The sequence below is a fragment of the Loxodonta africana genome, chromosome 16 (genome assembly GCF_030014295.1).
Source record: "Loxodonta africana isolate mLoxAfr1 chromosome 16, mLoxAfr1.hap2, whole genome shotgun sequence".
In the NCBI taxonomy this organism is placed as follows: domain Eukaryota; kingdom Metazoa; phylum Chordata; class Mammalia; order Proboscidea; family Elephantidae; genus Loxodonta; species Loxodonta africana.
Genome location: NC_087357.1, coordinates 72,410,249 through 72,431,531, shown reverse-complemented (window position 1 = coordinate 72,431,531; position 21,283 = coordinate 72,410,249). Strand labels below are relative to the sequence as shown.

Genomic DNA, 21,283 nt, shown 5'->3' with positions numbered 1-21,283 from the left:
TGCTCAAACCTTTTAAAGAACCTTATAAAATGTGACTCAGAAGTCCCTGCCTAAAGGAAAAAATTTATATATCGGCTCCTGTCCCCACTGCAAGGAGTACACAGCATGGACCCTGATGAAAGATGCTGTCAGGCTGCAAGTAAGCCTGCATGGAACTAGGTGCAGCAGCAGTGGCCAGTCTAAGAAGTAGGGCAAGGGACTTCAGAGTGACACACAAAAGGTGTCTCCATACAGTTAAGTAAAAACAATAAAAATAATACAGCTTTTTCAAAAAGCAAATGATGTGGGATTACTCTTCACATTTTCCTCTCCAGAAGACTACTATGTGACTTCACTCTAACATGACAAAAGAATTCTGTTAAAAACACTAGTTCTTTAAATTGGTCAGTTTCTTAAATACAAACGTGTATAAACTGATGTCCGTACTAGTAACTCTTCTTAAATGGTGATGATACTACCCATGGCATATAAGTAAGCATTTATTTTTATCCAGTTCTACTAGATGTGAACAAGATGGGATCTAGTCTATGGCCAGAAACCATGACAGACCCATACTGGGATTACCATTTTGTTTCAAATGTTAGCAATGTTTTTGTCCTGGAATGAATGCTATGATGAGAGACTCTGAAAGATCCTTTTTTTTTTTTTAAGTCTGTAATTTTTAAATGTCTCATTGTTATTTAGGTATCCAGCCAACACAACTCTATACTATAACTATCATTTTGTTGGCGAGCTAATAAATTTGATTCCCTGACATAAATATTAGAGTAAGGGTTCCTGAGAAAACTTTTTCTTGGCTGTTGATATATTAATGTTTTAATGTTCATTAGCCCTCCGAGTAGCAAAAATGTTTAGTTACGCTACAGCATCAGAATAAATACTAATAATGAATGTCCTTAACTTCACTGACCATCCTCTCTTCAAATCCAGAAACCTCAGCTGCATCCGTGATTCTTCCCTTTCCGTCAATAAGAATCTCATCAGTAACCACCAGTTTCTTGGTATTCTCAAATACTTCAAATGTGCCAGGAGTCTCCACAACATCCCCACTGGCCATGCCTTTAATAAGGCCCTCTACTGGTGCAGTGGTTAAGAACTATGGGGAGCTACAGCTGCTAACCAAAAGGCTGGCAGTTCAAATCCACCAGTCACTCCTTGGAAACTTCGTGGGACAGTTCTACTCTGTCCTATAGGGTCACTATGAGTCAGAATCAACACAGTAGCAGTGGGTACATAACCAAAACCAAACCCGCTGCCATCAAGTCAATTCCGATTCATAGCGGCCCCATACGACAGAGCAAAACTGCCTCACTGGGTTTCCAAGGAGCAGCTGGTGGATTCAAACTGCTGACCCTTTGGTTAGCAGCCTGAGCTCTTAACCACTGCACCACCAGGGCTCCTGGCCCTCTAAATACCTTCCTTAAATTCCTACGTTCCTATTAATTTCTTTTAACAATAAATCCCATATAACTAACCAGAATTATATTATTTTAAGCAAATCTGACCGCGATATAGGATCAAATCCAAAATCATTAGCTTTTTAAAAACAAAGAACATTGAATCTAGCTTGAACTTACCACATCTCATCAAATCAAAGATGTCATCAATTGTAATACATATTCCAATTTCTATTACATTAAAATGTATAAAAATTTCTGAAGGGGACTGCAGTACCAATCAGTTGTAAGATGCATGCCAATTTCAGAGATTTTTAAATGGGGGGGAAATGTGCATATTTAAATCATTGAAATACAGTATCTCTAGCCTCATACCTTTTTCTAATCACAATTTTTCACTGTTCCCTGAGTAAGACTTTGCCTGTAAAGTCCTTCCCCTTTCTATTTCCTTGACCTGGCAAACTCACGTTCATCTTTTTAGGACTTCTCATATGCCACCTCTCTTAGCAAATCTTCTCTGCCCAACTGCTACCCCAGGCCGTGTCCCCTACACAATTCCAGAGGGAGCTGCTCAGAATATGAATGGTGGCTCCTAGACAGGCTTTTCTCCCTGCCATCCTTAAGCTAAAGATTTAGTCATTCCCTTCCAAAAGATTCTGAGCTCTCCTTGATGTACCTTCATTGACTTTCAAGGCTGCTTTGTACTTCATCTCAAACAAATGGTCTCAGCCAGCTAGATTATAAAGGGTAAAAAAAAAAATTTTAATCTTATTTGCATTTGTATTCCCAGTGGCTAGCATATGATAATCGCGTGGGCTTTGAGTGATTAATCAACAGATTGCTACTTCTCTCAGGCTCAAATAGGTCAGGGCTGGGTCTAGAGTAAAGTTAGATTTTAAATGTCCTTACATTGAAGGTGAGATGATAGAACAGTAAGTCAAGGTAGACTGTGTTAAGCTAAGAAGGAATTATATTCTCCAGGGCAATCGCTAGAAGATAATACAAAGAGGTATAACTAAAAATCCAGTACCACTAACCAGTTGCCATCAAGCCAATTCCAACTCGTGGCAACCCTGTGTGTGTCAGAGAGGAAGTGTGTGCCACAGCAATTTCAACGCCTGATTTTTTTCAAAAGCAGACCATCAGGCCTTTGTTCCAAGGCACCTCTGGGTGGACTTGAACTGCCAGCCTTTCAGTTAGCAGCCAAGCTCATTAACCTCTGTACCACCCAGGGGCTCCTAAAGAACGCAGCAGAGGGCGTAAAACGAAATACTGAAGTATATTCCAATTATCAAGGGAAAAACACACACACAGAAGCAGGAAAGAAAAAACAAAGGATTGGAAGAGGGAAAGCAAAAAGCAACGTGGTATACTTAAAACCAACCATATGAGTAATTACATCAAATGCAAATGGATTAAACACTGCAATTAAAAGATACAAACTGTCAGGCTGGATGAAAAAAAATCCAAATTAAATGCTACTTCTGGAGATACACTTTAAGTATAAGAACACAGAGATTTTGAAAATAAAAATAGAAAAAAGATACATCATGCAAACACGAATCATAAACTTGCAGCAGCTATATTAACATCAGACAAGGTAGACTTCAAAACAAGGAGTATCAACAGATAGAAAAAAAGAGATTTCATAAAGATATATAGGTCAATGAATCCAGAAAATATAATAACGCTAGCTGTGTATGCACCAAATGAAATGGCTTCAAAATACTTGAGAAAAACATACAAATGAGACAAAACAATGAAATAGAAAATACACAATCTTAGTTATTTTAACACCTCTCTTTCAGTAATTGATAAAATAAGTAGACACAAAAATAAATGAGGAATCACACTCCTGGATGTTTATTCTAGAGAATACATGCTCACACAGAAATCTGTATACAAATGTCATAACACCTTTATTTGTAATACCCAAATGTCCTTCAACAAGCGAATGGATAAACAAACTGTGGGACATCCATACAATGAACTGCTCAGTAATGAAAAAAGAATGAACTCCTGATAAGCTTAACAACTTGCATAGATCTCAAAGGCATAGTACACAGTTGAAAAAGCCAGATCTAAAGGTTACATACTGTATGATTCTCTTTATATAATATTCTCCAAGTGACAAAATTATAGTGATGGAGAATATATCAGTAGTTTCCAGGGATTAAGCTTGCAAGAAGAGTATGACCATAAAAGGATAACACAGAGAAGTTTCTTTGTGGGGAGAACAGTTCGGTACCCTGATTGTGGTAATGGTTATATGACCTGGACATGTGATAAAATTTCATAGAACTATATACCACTGCATTCCCATGCCCCAGTAAAAAAAAGTGTATCTAAAAACTGTTGAAGTCCTAATAAGGTCTGTAGTCAACCTCATAGTATTGTACCAAAATTAATTTCCTGGTTTTGATAATATACTATGGTTATATAAGATTTACCACTGGGGAAGTCGAGTGAATAGTGCAAGGGAATTCTGCACTATTTAATCAACTTCTTGTAAGTCTTAAAATATTTCAAAAGAATCAGAAAAAGAAAAAAAAAGTAAGAATACAAAAACTGTTTACAAGCCAATTAGGGTGACATCATCATCAGGGATGGCAAAGTAAGAACTTTCCAAAATCTACCTTGCAAAAAAAGAATAAGAACATCAGGAAAAAAAAAAAAAGTTAAAATCAACTTTTTCAGAACTCTGGAAATTAACCAAAGGCTTGCAACAATCCAAGGTGTGTTCATTCAAAAACGTGGCTGAATCTAAGTAAAAAAATAAAAGATTTTTGTGACTTTTTACCTTGCCCTATCCCCATCTCTCTCTTCCCAGGTCCATGGTAGCCTTGAAAACTAACACCCCACAATCACAGTGGAAACCACCAGCAGGCTAGCAGTCACTGAAGGGGTCAGATCAGGATTGGAGTTCTTTCAAAGCCCCATTTTCAGAGAGCTGCAATTTTTTGGGTTAACTGGTAGTTCCCTAGAAAACCCTATTCCCAAGGCTTCTCTTTATTTGACCTGACACAGAGTTCTCCCAGTGCTAACAGCCTTTTCCCCTGGGGCATCTGTCCATAACAATCAGTTGCAATTATTTAACAAGGCAGCTGCCTGAACCAGTTAGGGCATACAACAAGATAATAATAATAATAAAACTTAAAAGGAAAACCAGGGGAATGAGATGTCCATAGGGAGCTTTGAAAAGTTCTGAGATATTTCTGAAAACCCAGAAGGCCATGGGCATGTGTCCAGGGGCTGTGGGCATGTTCAGGAAAGACCTGAGAAGGCCCTAAGCTCTCACCTGAGTGACCTTGACGGAAGTGAAGGCTAAGGTAGAGTTGTAAACCTGGATGAGTGTTGAAGGCTTGTCCCAACATGCAAACAGAGCACATTGTGCAATGACCAAGAAAAAATAACCAAGTGTTGACAAGAATGCGGAGAAACTGAAACCCTTGTACACTGCTGGTAGAAATGTAAAATGGCACAGCCGCTATGCAAAACAGATTGGCAATTCCTAAAGAAGTTATACAGAGTTACTATAACCCAACCCAGTGCCATCGAGTCGATTCCGACTCATAGCCACCCTATAGGACAGAGTAGAACTGCCCATTAGAGTTTCCAAGGAGCATCTGGTGGATTTGAACTGCCGACCCTTTGGTTAGCAGCTGTAGCACTTAACCACTACACCACCAGGGACCCATTGTACATAGGGTTCTTCTGTTGTACATAGGGTCACTATGAGTCAGACCGACTTGATGGCACCTAACAAGATATTTCATAAATAAATCATACAATATGTGCCCTTTTGTGTCTGACTTCTTTCACTAAGCATTTCAAGGTTCATCCACGTTGTAGCATGTATTAGTACTTCATTCTTTTTTATGGCTGAAAATATTCCATTTATAGATATACCACATTTTGTCTTCCATTCTACAGTTAATAGATATTTAGGTTGTTTCTACATAATACTGCTGTGAACATTCATGCATAAGTTTTTGTGTAGACATACGTTTTCATTTCTCCTGGGTATGTACCCAGGCATGGAGTTACCATACCAAAACCAAAACCCACAAATCCATTCCGAGGTACATACCCAGGAGAAATGAAAACATATGTCTATACAAAAACTTACGCATGAATGTTCACAGCAGTATTATGTAGAATAACCTAAATATCTATTAACTGTTGAATGGAAAACAAAATGTGGTATATCTATAAATGGAATATTTTCAGCCATAAAAAGGAATGAAGTACTGATACATGCTACAACATGCATGAACCCTGAAATGCTTAATAAAAGAAGTCAGACACAAAAAGGCACATATTGTATGATTTATTTATGAAATATCTTGTTAGGTGCCATCAAGTCAGTCTGACTCATAGTGACCCTATGTACAACAGAAGGACCCTATGTACAACATGTCCTGCATGATCCTCACAATTGCTGCTATGTTTGAATGTCTAGGTAAATATACAAAAACAGAAAGTAGTTTAGTGGTTCCCAGGGGATGAGGGAGGGAGGAATGAGGAGTGAATAAGGAGGGATTTCATTTGGGAGTGATAAAAATATTCAGGAATTAGATAATGGTGATAGTTGTACAACCTCATGAATATATTAAAAACCACTGAGCTGCACATATTAAAATGGTGGATTTCATGGTATATGAATTATATCTCCATAAAAATAATTAAATAAATAATACTATTTGACCTAATTGATCTTTGTGGAGCAGTACATTCAACAACTGCAGCAAACATCGCATTTAATGAAAGATGTGTACACTGAAAACCTCAAAATATTGCTGAGAGGAATTAAAGACTTCAGAAGCACATATAACATTCACCAAAACAGACCAAAGACTGGGCCATAAAACTAATCTCAGTAGATACCAAAAGGCTGAAATCACAAAAAAATGTATTCTCTGACCATGATGGAGTTAAACTGAAAATCAATAAAAACATAATAAGAAATTAAGCAATATACTCCTAAATAACCCACGGATCAGGAAAATCATAATGGAAATTAGAAAACAAGTTGAACTAGAGTACTTAGGAATGTTTTATATATGAAACGCATCATTAGAAAACAAGAAAGGTTTAAAATCAGTAATCCAAACTTCTAACTCAAAAAGCAAGGAAAAGAGCAAATAAAATTTTAAAAAGTAGAAGGAAATAGAAGAAAAAAATGAAATAGAAAACATTAGCAAAAGAGGGGAAAAAATCTGGGTTTCTGAAGAGATTAATAAATTAATAAGCCCCTAGCAAGAATGATCAAAAAAAGTTTTTAAAAAGGTAACAATATCAGGAATAAAAAGGGAGACACAAAACAGTTCCCACAGGCAATAAAAGAATATTAGGGCAATATTATGAACAACTTCATAACAATAAATTCAATAATTTGGAACAAATTCGTTTAAAAATACAACTTCCCAAAACTGACAGGTGGAAAATCAGAACAACCATATATAAATTAAAGAAACTGATGACATAATTTAAAGCCTTCTATACCTACTTCAAAAAAAATGCTCCAGGCACAGATGGCTTCCCTGTCAAATTCCGTCAAAAATTTACAGAAGAAACAATACTGTAAAGCTACACTAATTAAAATAGTGTGGTATTAGCTTACCAAACCAAAAAACCAAACCCAGTGCCGTCAAGTCAATTCTGACTCATAGTGACCCTGTAGAACAGAGTAGAACTGCCCCATAGAGTTTCCAAGGGGCACCTGGCGAATTCGAACTGCCGACCCTTTGGTTAGCAGCCGTAGCACTTAACCACTACGCCACCAGGGTTTCCGGTATTAGCATCCCAAAAACCCACTGCCATTGAGTCGATTCTAACTCATAGCAACCCTACAGGACAGAGTAGAAAACCCCCACAGAGTTTCCAAGGAGCGCCTGGCAGATTCGAACTGCTGACTTTCTGGTTAGCAGCTGTAACACTTAACCACTGGGCCACCAGGGTTTCCGGTATTAGCTTAAAGATATACAATGATCAGTGGAACAGAAGAGTGAGTTCTAGAAAAACACCCACACCTACCCAATTGATTGAATTTTTCAATCTTGATTCCCCTCTCATACCACAGCAAAAAAAAAAAATTAGTTCAAGATGGATCACAGACCTAAATATGAACACTAAAACTATAAAGCTTTGAGAAGAAAACATTATAGTTTCACAACCTTGGGATGGGGTAAAAAAAGATTTCTTAGAACACAAAAGGTAATAACCATAAAATAAATCTTATGATAAACTAGATTTTATAAAAATTTAAAACTGCTCTCAAAAGACCCTGTTAAAAGAATACAGAGGCATGGCTCAGATCAAAAGAAAATGTGTATACATATATATTTTTTATATTTTTAATATACATATATTATAAAATTTAAGAAAAAAAAACTGTTGCCGTAGAGTCGATTCTGACCCATAGTGTCCCTATAGGACACAGCAGAACCACCCCCCCATAGGGTTTCCAAGGAGCTGCCAGTGGATTCGAACTGCCAACCTTTTGGTTAACAGCCGAACTCTTAACCACTGTGCCACGTGGGCTCTAAAATGCATACATATATAAATATGTAAATGTTTATATGTATACCTACAAAAAATATATATATGTATATATTTACGTGTGTGTGTGAATATGTGTCTGACAAAGGACTTAACGTTCAGAATATAAGAACTCCTACAAATCAACAAAAGAAAACCCAATCAAAATGCAGTCAAAAGACTTGAACTGACACTTCTAAAGAAAAGATAAACAAAGGACCAACAGCAGCACATCATCATCCACCTAGAAAATGCAAATTAAAGCTATGATGAAATACCATTATACACCAACTAACCAGTAAACCCAGTGCCGTCAATGGCTAAAAGCAAAAAGACTGACAATGCCAAACACTGTCCAGGATGTGGAAAACTGGAATTCTCATAACCCTGATGTTGGGAATGTAAAATGTATTAAAATTTCCATTTTGGAAATAGTTCAGTGGTTTCTACAGTTGAACACCCACCTACCCTAGGATACCACAATTGCACTCCTAGATATTTACACACAAAGACATACAAGAATGTTCATAGTGACCAAAGACTGCCAACAACCCAAAGTCTATCATTCTTCTTAGCATACAATTGAAATTTCTAACCTTCTCCCCCAAAAAATAACAACCCCACATGTATTTCCAACTACCATTATTTCCCTGCTCCCTTTTACAGCAAAACACTTTTAAAAGGTTGTCTGTGCTCCGTTAAATAGCAACTTTCCCTAAACTAGATAAAATTATTTATTTTTAATTCTATTTTCAAGGAATATGTATGAGATAATAAAGATTAATACTTATATAACAATTTGCAGCTTATTATCTGTTTTACACGAGGAAACAGGAGGTTCAGAAAGGTTTTATAGCCTGCCAAAGGTCATACAACAAATAAATGATCCCTAACTTCAAACCTTGGTGCTGGTGAAGAATACTGAATATACCATGGACTGCCAAAAGAACCAACAAATCTGTTTTGGAAGAAGTACAATCAGAATGCTCCTTAGAAGCAAGGACGGTGAGACTATGTCACACATGCTTTGGACACGTTATCAGGAGGGATCAGTCCCTGGAGAAGGATATCATGCTTGGGAAAGTAGAGGGTCATCGAAAAAGAAGAAGACCCTCAACAAGATGGATTGACACAGTGGCTTCAACAATGTGCTCAAGCATAACAATGATTGTCAGGATGGCACAGGACCAGACAGTGTTTCATTGTATTGTGCACAGGGTCACTACGAGTCAGAACCAATTTGACAGTACCTAGCAACGACAACTTCAAATCTTGGGCTTTCTTGTTCAATATGCTACATTTAGACACTAAGAGCCCTCTCTTAATACAATGAAAATGTCTGACCAGTGAAAAATATCCAAATCTAGCCAAAATAAGCTAATATTCCATTATCTTATGGTCAAATAACATTTCAACAACCAAACCTACTACAACAAAATCATTATAGTTTATATGTAGGTGACCAGATAATTTATTATTTGAACAGAACACTTTTGAGACTAAAGGAGGGGCTATTAATTATGCCAGGATAAATGACATGATTCAGGACTGTCCTGGACAAACTGGGACATATGGTCATCCTATTAATAAGCTAGCTTTGTTATTTAAGAGATAAAAATCCATACATATGTTTTATCACAGTATTTTTTAAAATAACAATTTAAAGTCAACGAGGTGGGAAGAGACACAATTGTTAATAAATATTGCAGGAAAGGGTTAACATTCTAACAGTCAAGACAATCATTTTGGTTCCGGTTTTATCTTTGACAGTTCTGCTTAATGTAGCAATACTGTGGCTAGAAAGATTTGGACTTAGAAAACCTTGTATGCTTTTTCAAACACAGATGACCTATTTATAAAGATGAGCATTTACAGCTGACAACACTGCACAGTTCTCTAAGGATCGCTGTTTTAGTCCTCCAAAATCCTTCATAAATGATACAACCTCATTTATTTTAAAGCTCATTTGCTTCACTAAGAAGTTCCGTATCATAAAAACTTTCTGTAGTAATTTGAAATTTACAACTCTTACGAAAGACACAGGTTCTGAAATGGGTGTAAAAATTGTTTCAATGCTCTGAAGAAACCAATCCAACAAAGAAAGGCAGTTTCCATCTTAGCCAGATTTTAGCCTCCATATGAATGTTCTCCATCTGAGTGGCTTGGCAGCTCCTACTGGTTGTACCTCAAAAAGTCTTGAGTGTTAGAAAAATACCCCAGGACTCCACCCACAGCCCACATAAACTTTCCAGTGTAGGCCCAACTCACAGAAGTGGTTTCAGAATCATCAGTGTAAGACAGTCAGGTCCAAAGTCCCAGAACAGTCTTAGCTCAAGCCTAACTTCTGTCTGGGTAGGCCAAAGAACAGAGTTGAAGTAGGGCTCCTCAACTCTACAGCAAACACTCTTGCTGTCTCCCCACCTCACTTTCCCAGTCTTCCCTGGCACAAACCCAAGCTGGAAGCAATGCCCAAACCCAGACTACACACTGATGTTATGAAAATAAGGCAAAATTCAGAGAAATGTTTTGAAACAGTGTTGTTCAGTGGAAAGTACACGAAGTAGGAATCAGAAGACCTTACTTAGTCCTATCTTAGGCTCTATCACTCTCTACTTCACCTTGGGCCTCAATACAGTAAAAGTGAAACAGTCTGCAAGATCCTCTCTGAATCCTGGTATTCTATGTTCTCCTATGTCTCATGAATTTAACCCAGGCTTTAACTTTCCTAGAGGACCAATTAAAAGAAGCATCAATTTCTCAAATATGTTCTATCATTTCCCAAATGAAAAACAGTTGGAATCTGATATACGTAACAAAGGAAAAGATAAAAGTTGTTCCTCAAGGATCACTGGTTTTAGAGGCTGTAAGTTTAGACTCATCAGTAATGATATAATAGAGTATATACAAACGATGGAAGTTAGTATCTCTAGCCAAATCCATTCAAAGACCTCACTTAAGTGTTTTAAATAAATGCTTTTATTTGAAATAATTACTCAGGAATTCTTAACAGTTGAATGCTACACTGGAGAAGCCATTGAACCAGGAGAGTCTAGAGATCCAAATTCTGGTTCAAAATGTACAACTATTTATATGAACTTGAACAAGCCACAATATCTCTGGGCTTCAGTTTCCTGAACTGTAAAATGAGGAAATAAGATTGGTAAATTTGTTTCTGTTTAAAACTTTAGCATTTAAGCATTTCTTTTCAAATGGCAATACTCTCTTGATGGCTCAGCATGCTTGCAACAAGAACCCCCCCCCAAAAAAAAAGCCCTGTTGCTGTTAAGTCGATTCTGACTCATAGCAACAAGAAAAGCATATTGCATTTATAAAACGCATTAAACTTTAAAATCACTTTTATACCTACCCAACAACACTGTGGGATGCATATTAGAACATCACCATTAGTGAGTATTTCATTAAACAAATGTCCAGAGCATGAACGAAGACAAAAGGAAGATTAATAACACAGTAAAAGACCCTCAATAAGAATCCAGGTATATTGACTTCCTGACCATTAGTTCTCATTGATTTCCAATCCTACGTTCTTTTGCAGTCACTGCAAACAGTCACATGTTACTATATTTAGCAAAAATTAAGTGTGGCGTAAAAACAAGAACATTGGACATGAAGTCAGATTTTGATAACTTGTGACCTTGATCCAGTAAACCAAAAACCCGCTGCTGTCGATTCTGACTCATAGCAACCCTGCAGGACAGAGTAGAGCTGTCCCCATAGGGTTTCCAAGGAGCGGTTGGTGGATTCAAACTGCCGACCTTTTGGTTAGCAGCCAAACTCTTAACCACTACACCACCAGGGCTCCTGATCCAGTAAGAGAGAGTCAATAATGACTGTCATATGTTAGAATGAGTACAAAATAGGAACATGCCTAACATCATGATTGTGGAGCCTACATCTGAATTATTCCCCTCTTAAAAAACTAAATGAGTGACATAAATGCATTAAATCCAGTCCTCACTGAGAACTGGCTGGTAACTATAGGATTATCGATTCATTCAAAAACCATCGCTATCATCTTTAGTAACCTACCTGCCTACTCCTGAGCCTAAGTTATCTATCAAGTGCCGTTTGGAGGACTAGAGGAAAACAAGAGTTAACTATAGTTGTCTCTCACAACACTTAACTACAATAGTTATCCACAGAAGCACCTTTTTCCCAGAAATTTAACTATTACATTGTTTCCATAAAGGCAGCATGCAGAGCATTGGATTGTGGAGATAACGGCTTTAGTTCCTAAATCTGCCATTTTGCACAAGGCACTCAAATATTCTTGGTCTCACTTTCTCAGTATAAAACTTGGTAGCTGGTTAGATGGTATCTAAAGATCTTTTTTCTACAAATCATGTCACTATAGTTCAAGACTGTGTAAAATGCAAACCAAAATCTGAAGAAACCTAAGTGTAACTTTATTAGTAGTTATCTATTCTTTCATCTCTATTCTTTTCCATAGTCCCTGGGTGGCACAAATGATTAAGTGCTCAACTAGTAGTTCAAACCCAACCAGAGGTGCCCTGGAAGAAAGGCCTGGAAGGTCACAGCCTTGAAAAACCTGTGGAGGGCAGTTCTACTGTGCACACATGAGGCTGCCATGAGTCGGAACTGACTTAACAGCATTTTTTTTTTAGTTCTTCACAGGAGTCCCTGAGCAGTGAAAATGGTAAAGCATTCAACTGCTCAACAAAAAAGTTGAAAGTTCGGGTACACCCAGCAGCTCCTTGGAAGAAAGGCATAGCAATATACTTGCCAAAAAATCAGCCATGGAAAACACTATGGAGTATAGTTATACTATGACACATACGAGGTCACCATGAGTCAGAGTCAACTCACAGGCAACCGGTTTTTAACTGGTATTCTTTCATAGTATATCACATAGGTCTGCTGCCAATCTCTAAATCAGTCTTTTGAAAACAACCATTCAACCCATTGCAGAGTTGAAAATGTAGGAGATTAATGTAGAAAATACACATTTTGCTATCACTTGCTAAACAGTAGAAGCTTTAGACTTGGTGCTTCTCCACTCAGTAGTAGCGAGCAAGATGGCAAATTAGAACTGAATCCACACCAAAACTGATTAATATGGAAAATATTTGACTCACACGCCCAATCAGCAGCAGCATGATGGGAATGGGAGAGGGAGTGCGTATATGGAGAGGGATTTAACTCTTGATACAAGAGCATAATCCTAATTCATCCTAAAATAGTGTTAGCTTTAAACGTTTATATGTCTCAATATATTTTACTGTGACATCTTTCCATATGGGTTTCTGATTCAGCGCCTGAATTTCTCCTTCTGAACAATGACATTAGTTGTTACCCTTTGTCTATGTGAGTACAGAATTATGCGATTTAAGAAAGACAGACTGCATCCAAGTTTAGCAGAGCTGCATTTTACTTTATCTTAACTGAAGGTTAGGTTCTAAAACCATCTCTTAAATATTGTGTAGTCAAAATTACCATTGAGAAGCCCTGAATCAGTGGTCTTAGACTCCTGGAAGCTCACAGACCAAATCTTATTTTGTTTCTCTTCACATTTGTGCTGGAGCCTCTTTCTCTGCACGATGAAGGCCAAGGTCTACTTTAAAAGAAGCAGGTAAGAACACTGGGTAAATAAGGCGATTTATCTCTTTTTATAAATAACTGAATTAGCATAAGTTAAACATTCAGTTAAGGCAACACGAGAGAGTGGAGAGGCCCATTATTCAGTGAGCATTAACAAAAAACCTTCAAAACTCTGCAAGGGCAATTCGGGGAAAGTCTCTTGGTTTATTACTTCCATTATACGCCTACTGTCTCACAACACTCATTTCACTTCGGATTCTCGATAAAAGATGGGGAGTTCAGGAGTCATAGTACTAACTGCAATCATAAGTAAACACTTTAAGGGCACAGAATTTCTCAACTTGGGGGCAACCCACCTGTGCCTGAGAAGGGCCAGCTCTGAAGGTCCATCATGCCATTAACGAAGTTTTGTCGGGAGGCATGACGTGCAGGCATGGCCACACACTGTGTGCACGTCCCACTCCCTCAGGCCCTGGGCCACCCCGAGGGGGAAAGGCAGCAACATTTCTTCACGAAAAATCCACTACACCCAAGAAAGCTTCAAACCCTGGAATCTGGGCGAGGGTCACCTCAGCGGAGCGGCTACTAACAGGGCACCGCCATGTGCCACAGACCCAAAAACTTCTGCGGCAACCAGAAACGACCAAATGAAAAGTGCGGGGAGAACCACCAACATGAGGGGTGGGGGGCGACGGGGGGCGACGGGGGTCGACGGGAAGCTCCAGACCACCCACGGGGAGCGCGAGTTCTCAGGCGATCATTAGACTAACGCCCAGCCAGGGAGTGCTTTAGCCCTCTCTCATTACCTGACGGACGTCATGACTTCACCTTCCTGCCTCACGCAACAGCGCCCGCGTCCGATGCTCCGCGTCCGCAGCAGCAGCAGCAGCAGCAGCAGCAGCAGCAGCAGCAGCAGCAGCAGCAGCAGCAGCAGCAGCAGCAGCAGCAGCAGGTACCACGGCAACTGCTCCTCTGCTCAGGCACTCCTCGACAAGGAGCGCGTCCTCATACACCCGGAGCACGGGCGGCCCCCGCCGAGCCGGCCCCGCGCGCTGATTGGCCGCGGCCGGAGTGGAGGCGGTGCTCCGCCCCGGGCCGACGGCCGAAGATCATCCCCCAGCGCCGCGGGCCACGGTCAGCAGCCCGTCCGTCTCGTGCCGGCTCGCCGGCGCGCGGGCTAGCGAACTGGCTAGCGGGCGCGGTGGCCATCTTGAGTCCTGGTAACACCGTTTCCCCATCCCGGCTTACAGGGCATGAGATTGGATGCCCGCCTCAAAAATGGCCGCGCCGACTGGCAACTGGTTTACTAGTCACATGGCCACGGTCTACCGCGGCAAGCTCAGGTCGCTTGGGGAAGGGACGCTGGCCGGGAAAACTAGGAACTGGCAGGCCAAATCACCGGGGATGGAGCTTAACAATCTGCAAAACCCATCTGCAGAAAATTAGTAACTGCCTGGGAAACATTCGATTGGGGAAAATCAAACGCGTGGCAACTGCTGCAGAATACGTTAAATTCGAATTCGCAACCTTTGAGAGTCAATTATTTATTCTACTGATCCCCAGACGTTCTTTGGACATCAGAAACACCAAAAACAATTTAATATGCAAGTGTTTAGGCTCAATTTAAACGTAGTGGATCAAAATCTAGAAGGGTGAGGCCTTTAACACGTTTATAGGTCATCCAGGTACACGTTTGAAGGTTTTAAAATCAGGGACCTGCCTGCCTCTGGGCTAAAACTAGCCTAACTGGGACTACCTGTTTGTCACACTTAACTGTCAGATTACTTCACTTTCCTGAATGGTATGCCGTGCTATTAGAAGGCAGGCATCTAAATACCCATAAAATAGGAGGCATGTAACTCCTAGCCCTAACCTTGTAATTTATTGTTGTTAGTGTCGGCATTGAGTCGAATTTAGTGGGATTAAGAAGTAAACTATGGGAGGAGAGGGAAATAAACTACTTAATGGTTAAGCAGCTTTACTCTGGAGTGATGGATATGTTTAGAACAAAATGGAGATAGTGACTACACAACGTTGTGAATGTACTAAATGACATTGAATTGTTCACTTTAAAATGGTTGATTTTATGTTATGTGAACTTCATTTCAATAAATTATTTTTTTAATGCTTTATAAATAAAAAAAAAGTAAACTATGAACCACTAATATAAATGCAAGGAAACTAATTCCACCTGGGGGGAATTGTGGAACGGGGAAAAAAAAATCAGTGAACGCTTTAAGACCTAAATAGCTTTTCTTTATTCCCTTTTTAATTCCCTGTACAATAATATTACATTAACAGACTGCAACTTCCAGTGGCATTCATTCAGTGACCATAGAGAATGGTGATCAATTTCACAGATCTGAAATCAGATCAAAAACACAGCCCAATATCAGCAGGCTGTGATATTTATAAATTCTTAACATCTGCTGTTTAGAAATAAAGGGCATTCTCACTTTTCTAGCCCTTTAAACTCCACATTAAACAATATTAGAATATTTTAGATTTCACGCTGATTTCCGAAGTTCATCCTAGAGCTGTGCTGTCCAGCAGGGCAGTCACTAGGCACATGTGGCCACTGAGACCTTGAAATGTGGCTAATGTGATGAAGAAATGGACGTTTAACTTTATTTAATCTTAATTAGTTTAAAAGTTAAAACTGGAACAATGTAAAATACTTCTCCATTAAACACAATTTTATTGTTTAGGGTGGACTGTACACGTCACTTTAACCACTGAAAATTTAGCATCCAAATTAAGATGCTGTACCTGTAAAATACACACCAGATTTTTCAAGACTTACCCATTGAACCCATTGCCATTGAGTTGATTCCAACTCACAGCGACCCTATAGGACAGAGGGGAGCTGCCCCATAGAGTTTCCTAGGAAAGGCTGATGGATGAACTGCCGACCTTTTGGTTAGCCAAGCTTTTAACCACTATCCCACCAGGGCTCCTTTCAAGACTTAGTATTAGGAAAAAGAATACAAAATACTTCAGCAATAATTTTTGTACTGATTACATGTTGGGATGATAATATTTTGGACATAGTGGGTTAAATAAAATATTAAAATTAATGTCAATTGTTTCTTTTTACTTTTTTTTTATTGTGGCTACTAGAATATTTTAAATCACATGTGTCTCACGTTATACTTCAAAAGGGCAGAGCTGTTCCAGAGTCTAAGAAGTAGCCTTGCTTTTTTCCCACCTATCAATGCCCCTATGACAGAATAATTATGTCCACAAAATGAAATTAGTAGGGAAATCAGTCTATACAGAGCTGTGGTTCCTTGCTAACCATCTAAAATAACAAGTTCTCCAAAAAATTCCAAGTTTCCTTAGAAATGCTATTTTTAGCATTTTTCTCTCTCATTTGGGAAAAGCCTATTCAGAATGAAGCCACAGGCTATAAATTTGATGTGTTTGATCCATGAGTAGAGGCTGTTAAAACACTGAGCTACACTTCCATGGTGGGATGTGACCAAACGTCCACAAATCAATCAGTCGATTGTTCCTCTGGGTTAAAACAGGATCTGAATCAAAGTAGCAGCTAGAGAGCAATTTGGAGCAGCAGAAAACCTGTTGCCATCCAGTCAATTCCAACCCATAGTGACCCTATAGGACGGAACAGAACTGCCCCACAGGGTTTCCCAGGAGCGGCTGGTGGATTCAAACTGCCAACCTTTTGGTTAGCAGTCAAAGCTCTTAACCAGTGCTCCTAAAGCAGCAGAAACACTAATTCAACATTCTCCGTCCTCCTGTTATGAAAAATGTTAATAGATAATCCACATGGATTAAAATCAAACCAGGAATAATTCTTAGAAATTATTGCAAAAACTCAATGCAACTTTTAATATGGTAGGTAAACCCGTTGCCACTGAGTCAATTCCAACTCAGAGCGACCCTATAGGACAGAGTAGAACTGCCCCATAGTTTCCAAGGAGCGGCTGGTGAATTCCAACATACAGACCTTTTGGTTAGCAGCTGTAACACTTAACCACTACACCACCAGGGTTTCCAATAGGGTAGTTAACCAAAACACCAAACCCAGCGCCGTGGAGTTGATTCCGACTCATAGTGACCCTACAGGACAGAGCAGAACTGCCCAATAGAGATTCCGAGGAGTGCCTGGCGGATTTGAACTGCCCACCCTTTGGTTAGCAGCTGTAGCACTTAACCACTACGCCACCGGGGTAGTTAACAGTATGGTGTAAAGCTGTGCTTCTCAAACTTCTCCATAAATACAAATCATTTGGGGTATCTTGTTAAATGCAGGTTAGACTCCCTCTGGGGCAAACAAGATTGTGCATTTCTTTTTGTTCCCAAGTTGTCCCAATTGCTCTGGCCTGTGGGGCCAGGTTGCATAGTAAGGGATAAAGGAAAAAACAGGAGAGATCTGGTTTGAAACCTCCACTTAACTTTCCACATGCTGTGTAACCTTGGGCTGGTTCTTAACCAATCTGTCCCTCAGTTCACTCATTGCATGCTCTCCGGGGCACTGTGAAGAGTGAAAATTAACTGCAGGCAATGGTCTAAGAGTACACTTGGCACAAGGCACAGTTATTGCTAGCTAAGATGACTCTCTGGGCAGTATGATACAAAAGCTAACATGAACTTGGCTCTGCGTAAAAAAAAAAAAAAAAAATGTGCTTTTGCTCATGCTTAGCATAATTTCGCAATTCCTACTTTTGACTTTTAACAATAAAGTTTAAAAACAACTAATTTGGGTGCCAAAACAGCTAGAAATCCTATGTAATTAAGGGAAGATAAGGGTCTGCAATGTTCAAATATTTAAACTGAAGCCACAAGACATTCAAAGATAAAGAAAAGTTATTTTTGATGTGTGACATTTTCTATCTAACATAAATGTTAATGTTTCTTACTCATAATTAACCGAAACAACTTTCAGAAAGTTTATTCCCTTAAAATGGATTTAGGTACTACTCGTTGCTGCAGATATAGACATAAAAGTATTTCAGGCTCACGTGTGATCTTTCAAAATCAGTCAGGTAGGTGCAAAGGTAAAGATGTTTTTCAGGTAAAGGCATTTCTTCTTATTCACCGAGCCTTCTCTTGCTCAGCCTTTCATCCTCTTCTCCTTAGTCTCTCTCTCTCACTCACTCACATACACATACACACATAGTAGTTACCAAGTAACTACTACTTAAGCTTCTTTTGATCAATTTTCTAAGCAATTTATTTCAACCCTGTTCCTATCCTAAAGTCCTACCTTATCCCATGACTTTAGGGAAAAGCAATCAATTGAAATTTTTAACTTTTCTTAGCCTTCTTACAATCTAAATAGCTGAATCAAGATAAGCGGGTCATTTTAGAGGCTCTAAGTAAAACTGATAATATTCTATCTACTTTATCTAATCAGCAGATTCAAAAAAAAAACTCATAGCAACCCTACAGGACAGAGTAGAGCTGCCCCATAAGAGTTTCCAAGGAGCTCCTGGTGGATCTGAACTGCTGCCCTTTTGGTTAGCAGCCATAGCTTTTTACCACTACACCACCAGGGCTTCCATCATGAGGTTAGTCTGCCTCTATTAAAGCAAGGAGATGGCTGATCGCAAACAGCTAAATGGTTCTGGAAGCATAACAAAGGCATGGACCCACTCTACCAATGTTTTCCACAAATGCTTCAGACTCCAAAATAATAGCAATGTTCTCTTCAAATACAACCAGTTTGTTGTCAAGGGTGTAGGAAAACAAGCACTCTCATACACTATTAACGGGAGCATAAATTAGTACACTTCTAGAAAGGTTTTTGGCAATACGTGTCAGTGGATTCCATTTTTTGTTGTTTCATTCTAAACTCTATTCAGTTTGTTGTTGAGAATACACACAGCAAAAGAAACACCAATTCAACAGTTTTTAAATGTATAATTTAGTGACACTGATTACATTCTTCGACTTGTGCAACCATTCTCACCCTCCTTTTCTGAGTTATTCCGCCCTGATTAACATAAACTCATTGCCCCCCAAGGTTCTGATCTAATCTTTTGAGTTGCAGCTGTCAAGTTGATCCCACATAGATAGTTCATAAGAAAGCATAAGGAGCCCTGCTAGTGCAGTGGTTAAGAGCTATAGCTGCTAACCAAAGGTCAGCAGTTCAAGCCCACCAGCAGCTCCTTGGAAACCACATGGGGCAGTTCTATTCTGTCCTATAGGGTCACTATAAGTCAGAATTGACATGACAGGAATGGGTTTAAGAGAGCATAGTGTTCAAGGCAGACCTTTTTTACCCGTTAAGCGAAACTATTATTGAGTTTTCAGATGACTTCAGGGGCTATTTTTGGTTTAAGTTTCAAAGATTGCCTCAGGGAGATAGTTTCAGGGATTCATCCATCCTCCATGGCTCCAAAAAGTCTATAGTCCATGAGAATTTGAAATTTTGATGCATTTTCCTTGTCTTGAACAGGATTTTTCTACGGAATCTTTGATCAAAATGTTCAGTAATGGTAACCAGGCACCACCCAGTTCTTCTGGTTTCATGAGGTCACAAAAGGACAAATATTATATGACCTCACTTATATAAAAAGACAAGAAATGGCAAATGTATAGAGACCAAAGTTTTTATTAGTGGTTACCACAGGTTTTTTTTTTTTTACCACAGGTAGGAAGGAGGGGGAAAAGAGGAGTTAGTGGTGATGGAAAAAATCGCTTTGTTTAAGCATAGGGTTGTACAGCCAATTAATGAATTGCTGTCAGTAAGTTATACCCCTGTAAAAAGTTGAATTGGCAAAAGTTGTGTGATAGATATAGTTACTACAACAACAAAAATAAATAAAGAGAGGCTGTTTATGCACAACCAAACACTTCATGGAATTTGGTTCCTTGGTTTGGAGGTTTAGGGTCAAGGTTTCATGGAACTTCCCAATTATTTGGTCCAATAATGTGTTTAGTGCTTCTGTTCTACCTCCTAGCTCACTGCGTAGTACCTGGGGTCTTAAAAGCTTGGTAACAGTCATTCAAGGCTCAACAATTGGTCTCTACCCATTTGGAGCAACAGAGGAAGAAGTCCGGAATAGGAGGAAGATATTGAATTAATGCCTTTGAATTACCGTGTTGGCCAAGAATACTGAATATACCATGTACTGCCAGAAGAATGAACAAGTCTGTCTTAGAAGAAGTACAGCCAGAGCGCTCCTTGAAGCGAGGATGGCAAGACTTCATCTTACATACTTCAGACATGTTATCAGGGGGGACCAGTCCCTGGAGAAGGACATAGTGCTTGGTAAGGTAGAGAATCAGCAAAAAAGAGGTAGACTCTCGAGATGGAATTGACACAGTGGCTGCAACAATGGGCTCAAAAAGCAGTGATTATGAGGATGGCGCAGGAATGGGCAGTGTTTCATTCTGTCATACGCAGGGTCGCTACGAGTCAGAACCAAGCCGATGGCATCTAACAACAACATGGAATGTGTGGCTAATTGCCTCCATGAAATCAGAAGAACAATTCCATTTTTTAAGCAACTATTGTAATGAAAATAGATCAATGCGAACAAAGATCTGTATACCCTGTTAATCATTTCAGCATTATTAATAATAGCAAAAAAATATTTCCTAAATAACCAAAATAAATGTGATTGTTAAATACATTACAGTAGAATGTTACACAGCTATCATAAAATGTTTCTGAAGACTTTTTAAGGACATAGGGAAATGCTCATGATATAATGTTAAATGAAAAAAAGCTAGACAAACTAAGGAAATGTATGATCTTGACTGTATTAAAAAGTAAAACCATATGCCATATATGT

The 21,283-nt window shown here is 39.1% G+C and overlaps 1 protein-coding gene across 3 annotated transcripts in view; it reads right to left on the bottom strand.

Annotated features, from left to right (window-relative positions):
- Positions 1 to 21,283, bottom strand: part of ADK (adenosine kinase) — a 569,500-nt gene that overhangs the window by 523,449 nt on the left and 24,768 nt on the right. The window contains exons 1-2 of one of the 3 annotated variants that reach the window (XM_064269751.1): positions 14,470 to 14,557; positions 14,324 to 14,427 (exon numbers count right to left, since the gene is read on the bottom strand). The exons of the other annotated variants lie outside the window; for them this stretch is intronic. Of the exons in view, the coding sequence (XP_064125821.1) occupies positions 14,324 to 14,337 (14 nt within the window). The 5' untranslated portion in view covers positions 14,338 to 14,427; positions 14,470 to 14,557. Of the gene's footprint in view, positions 1 to 14,323; positions 14,428 to 14,469; positions 14,558 to 21,283 lie in introns of those variants that run through there. 3 annotated transcript variants of the gene reach the window in all.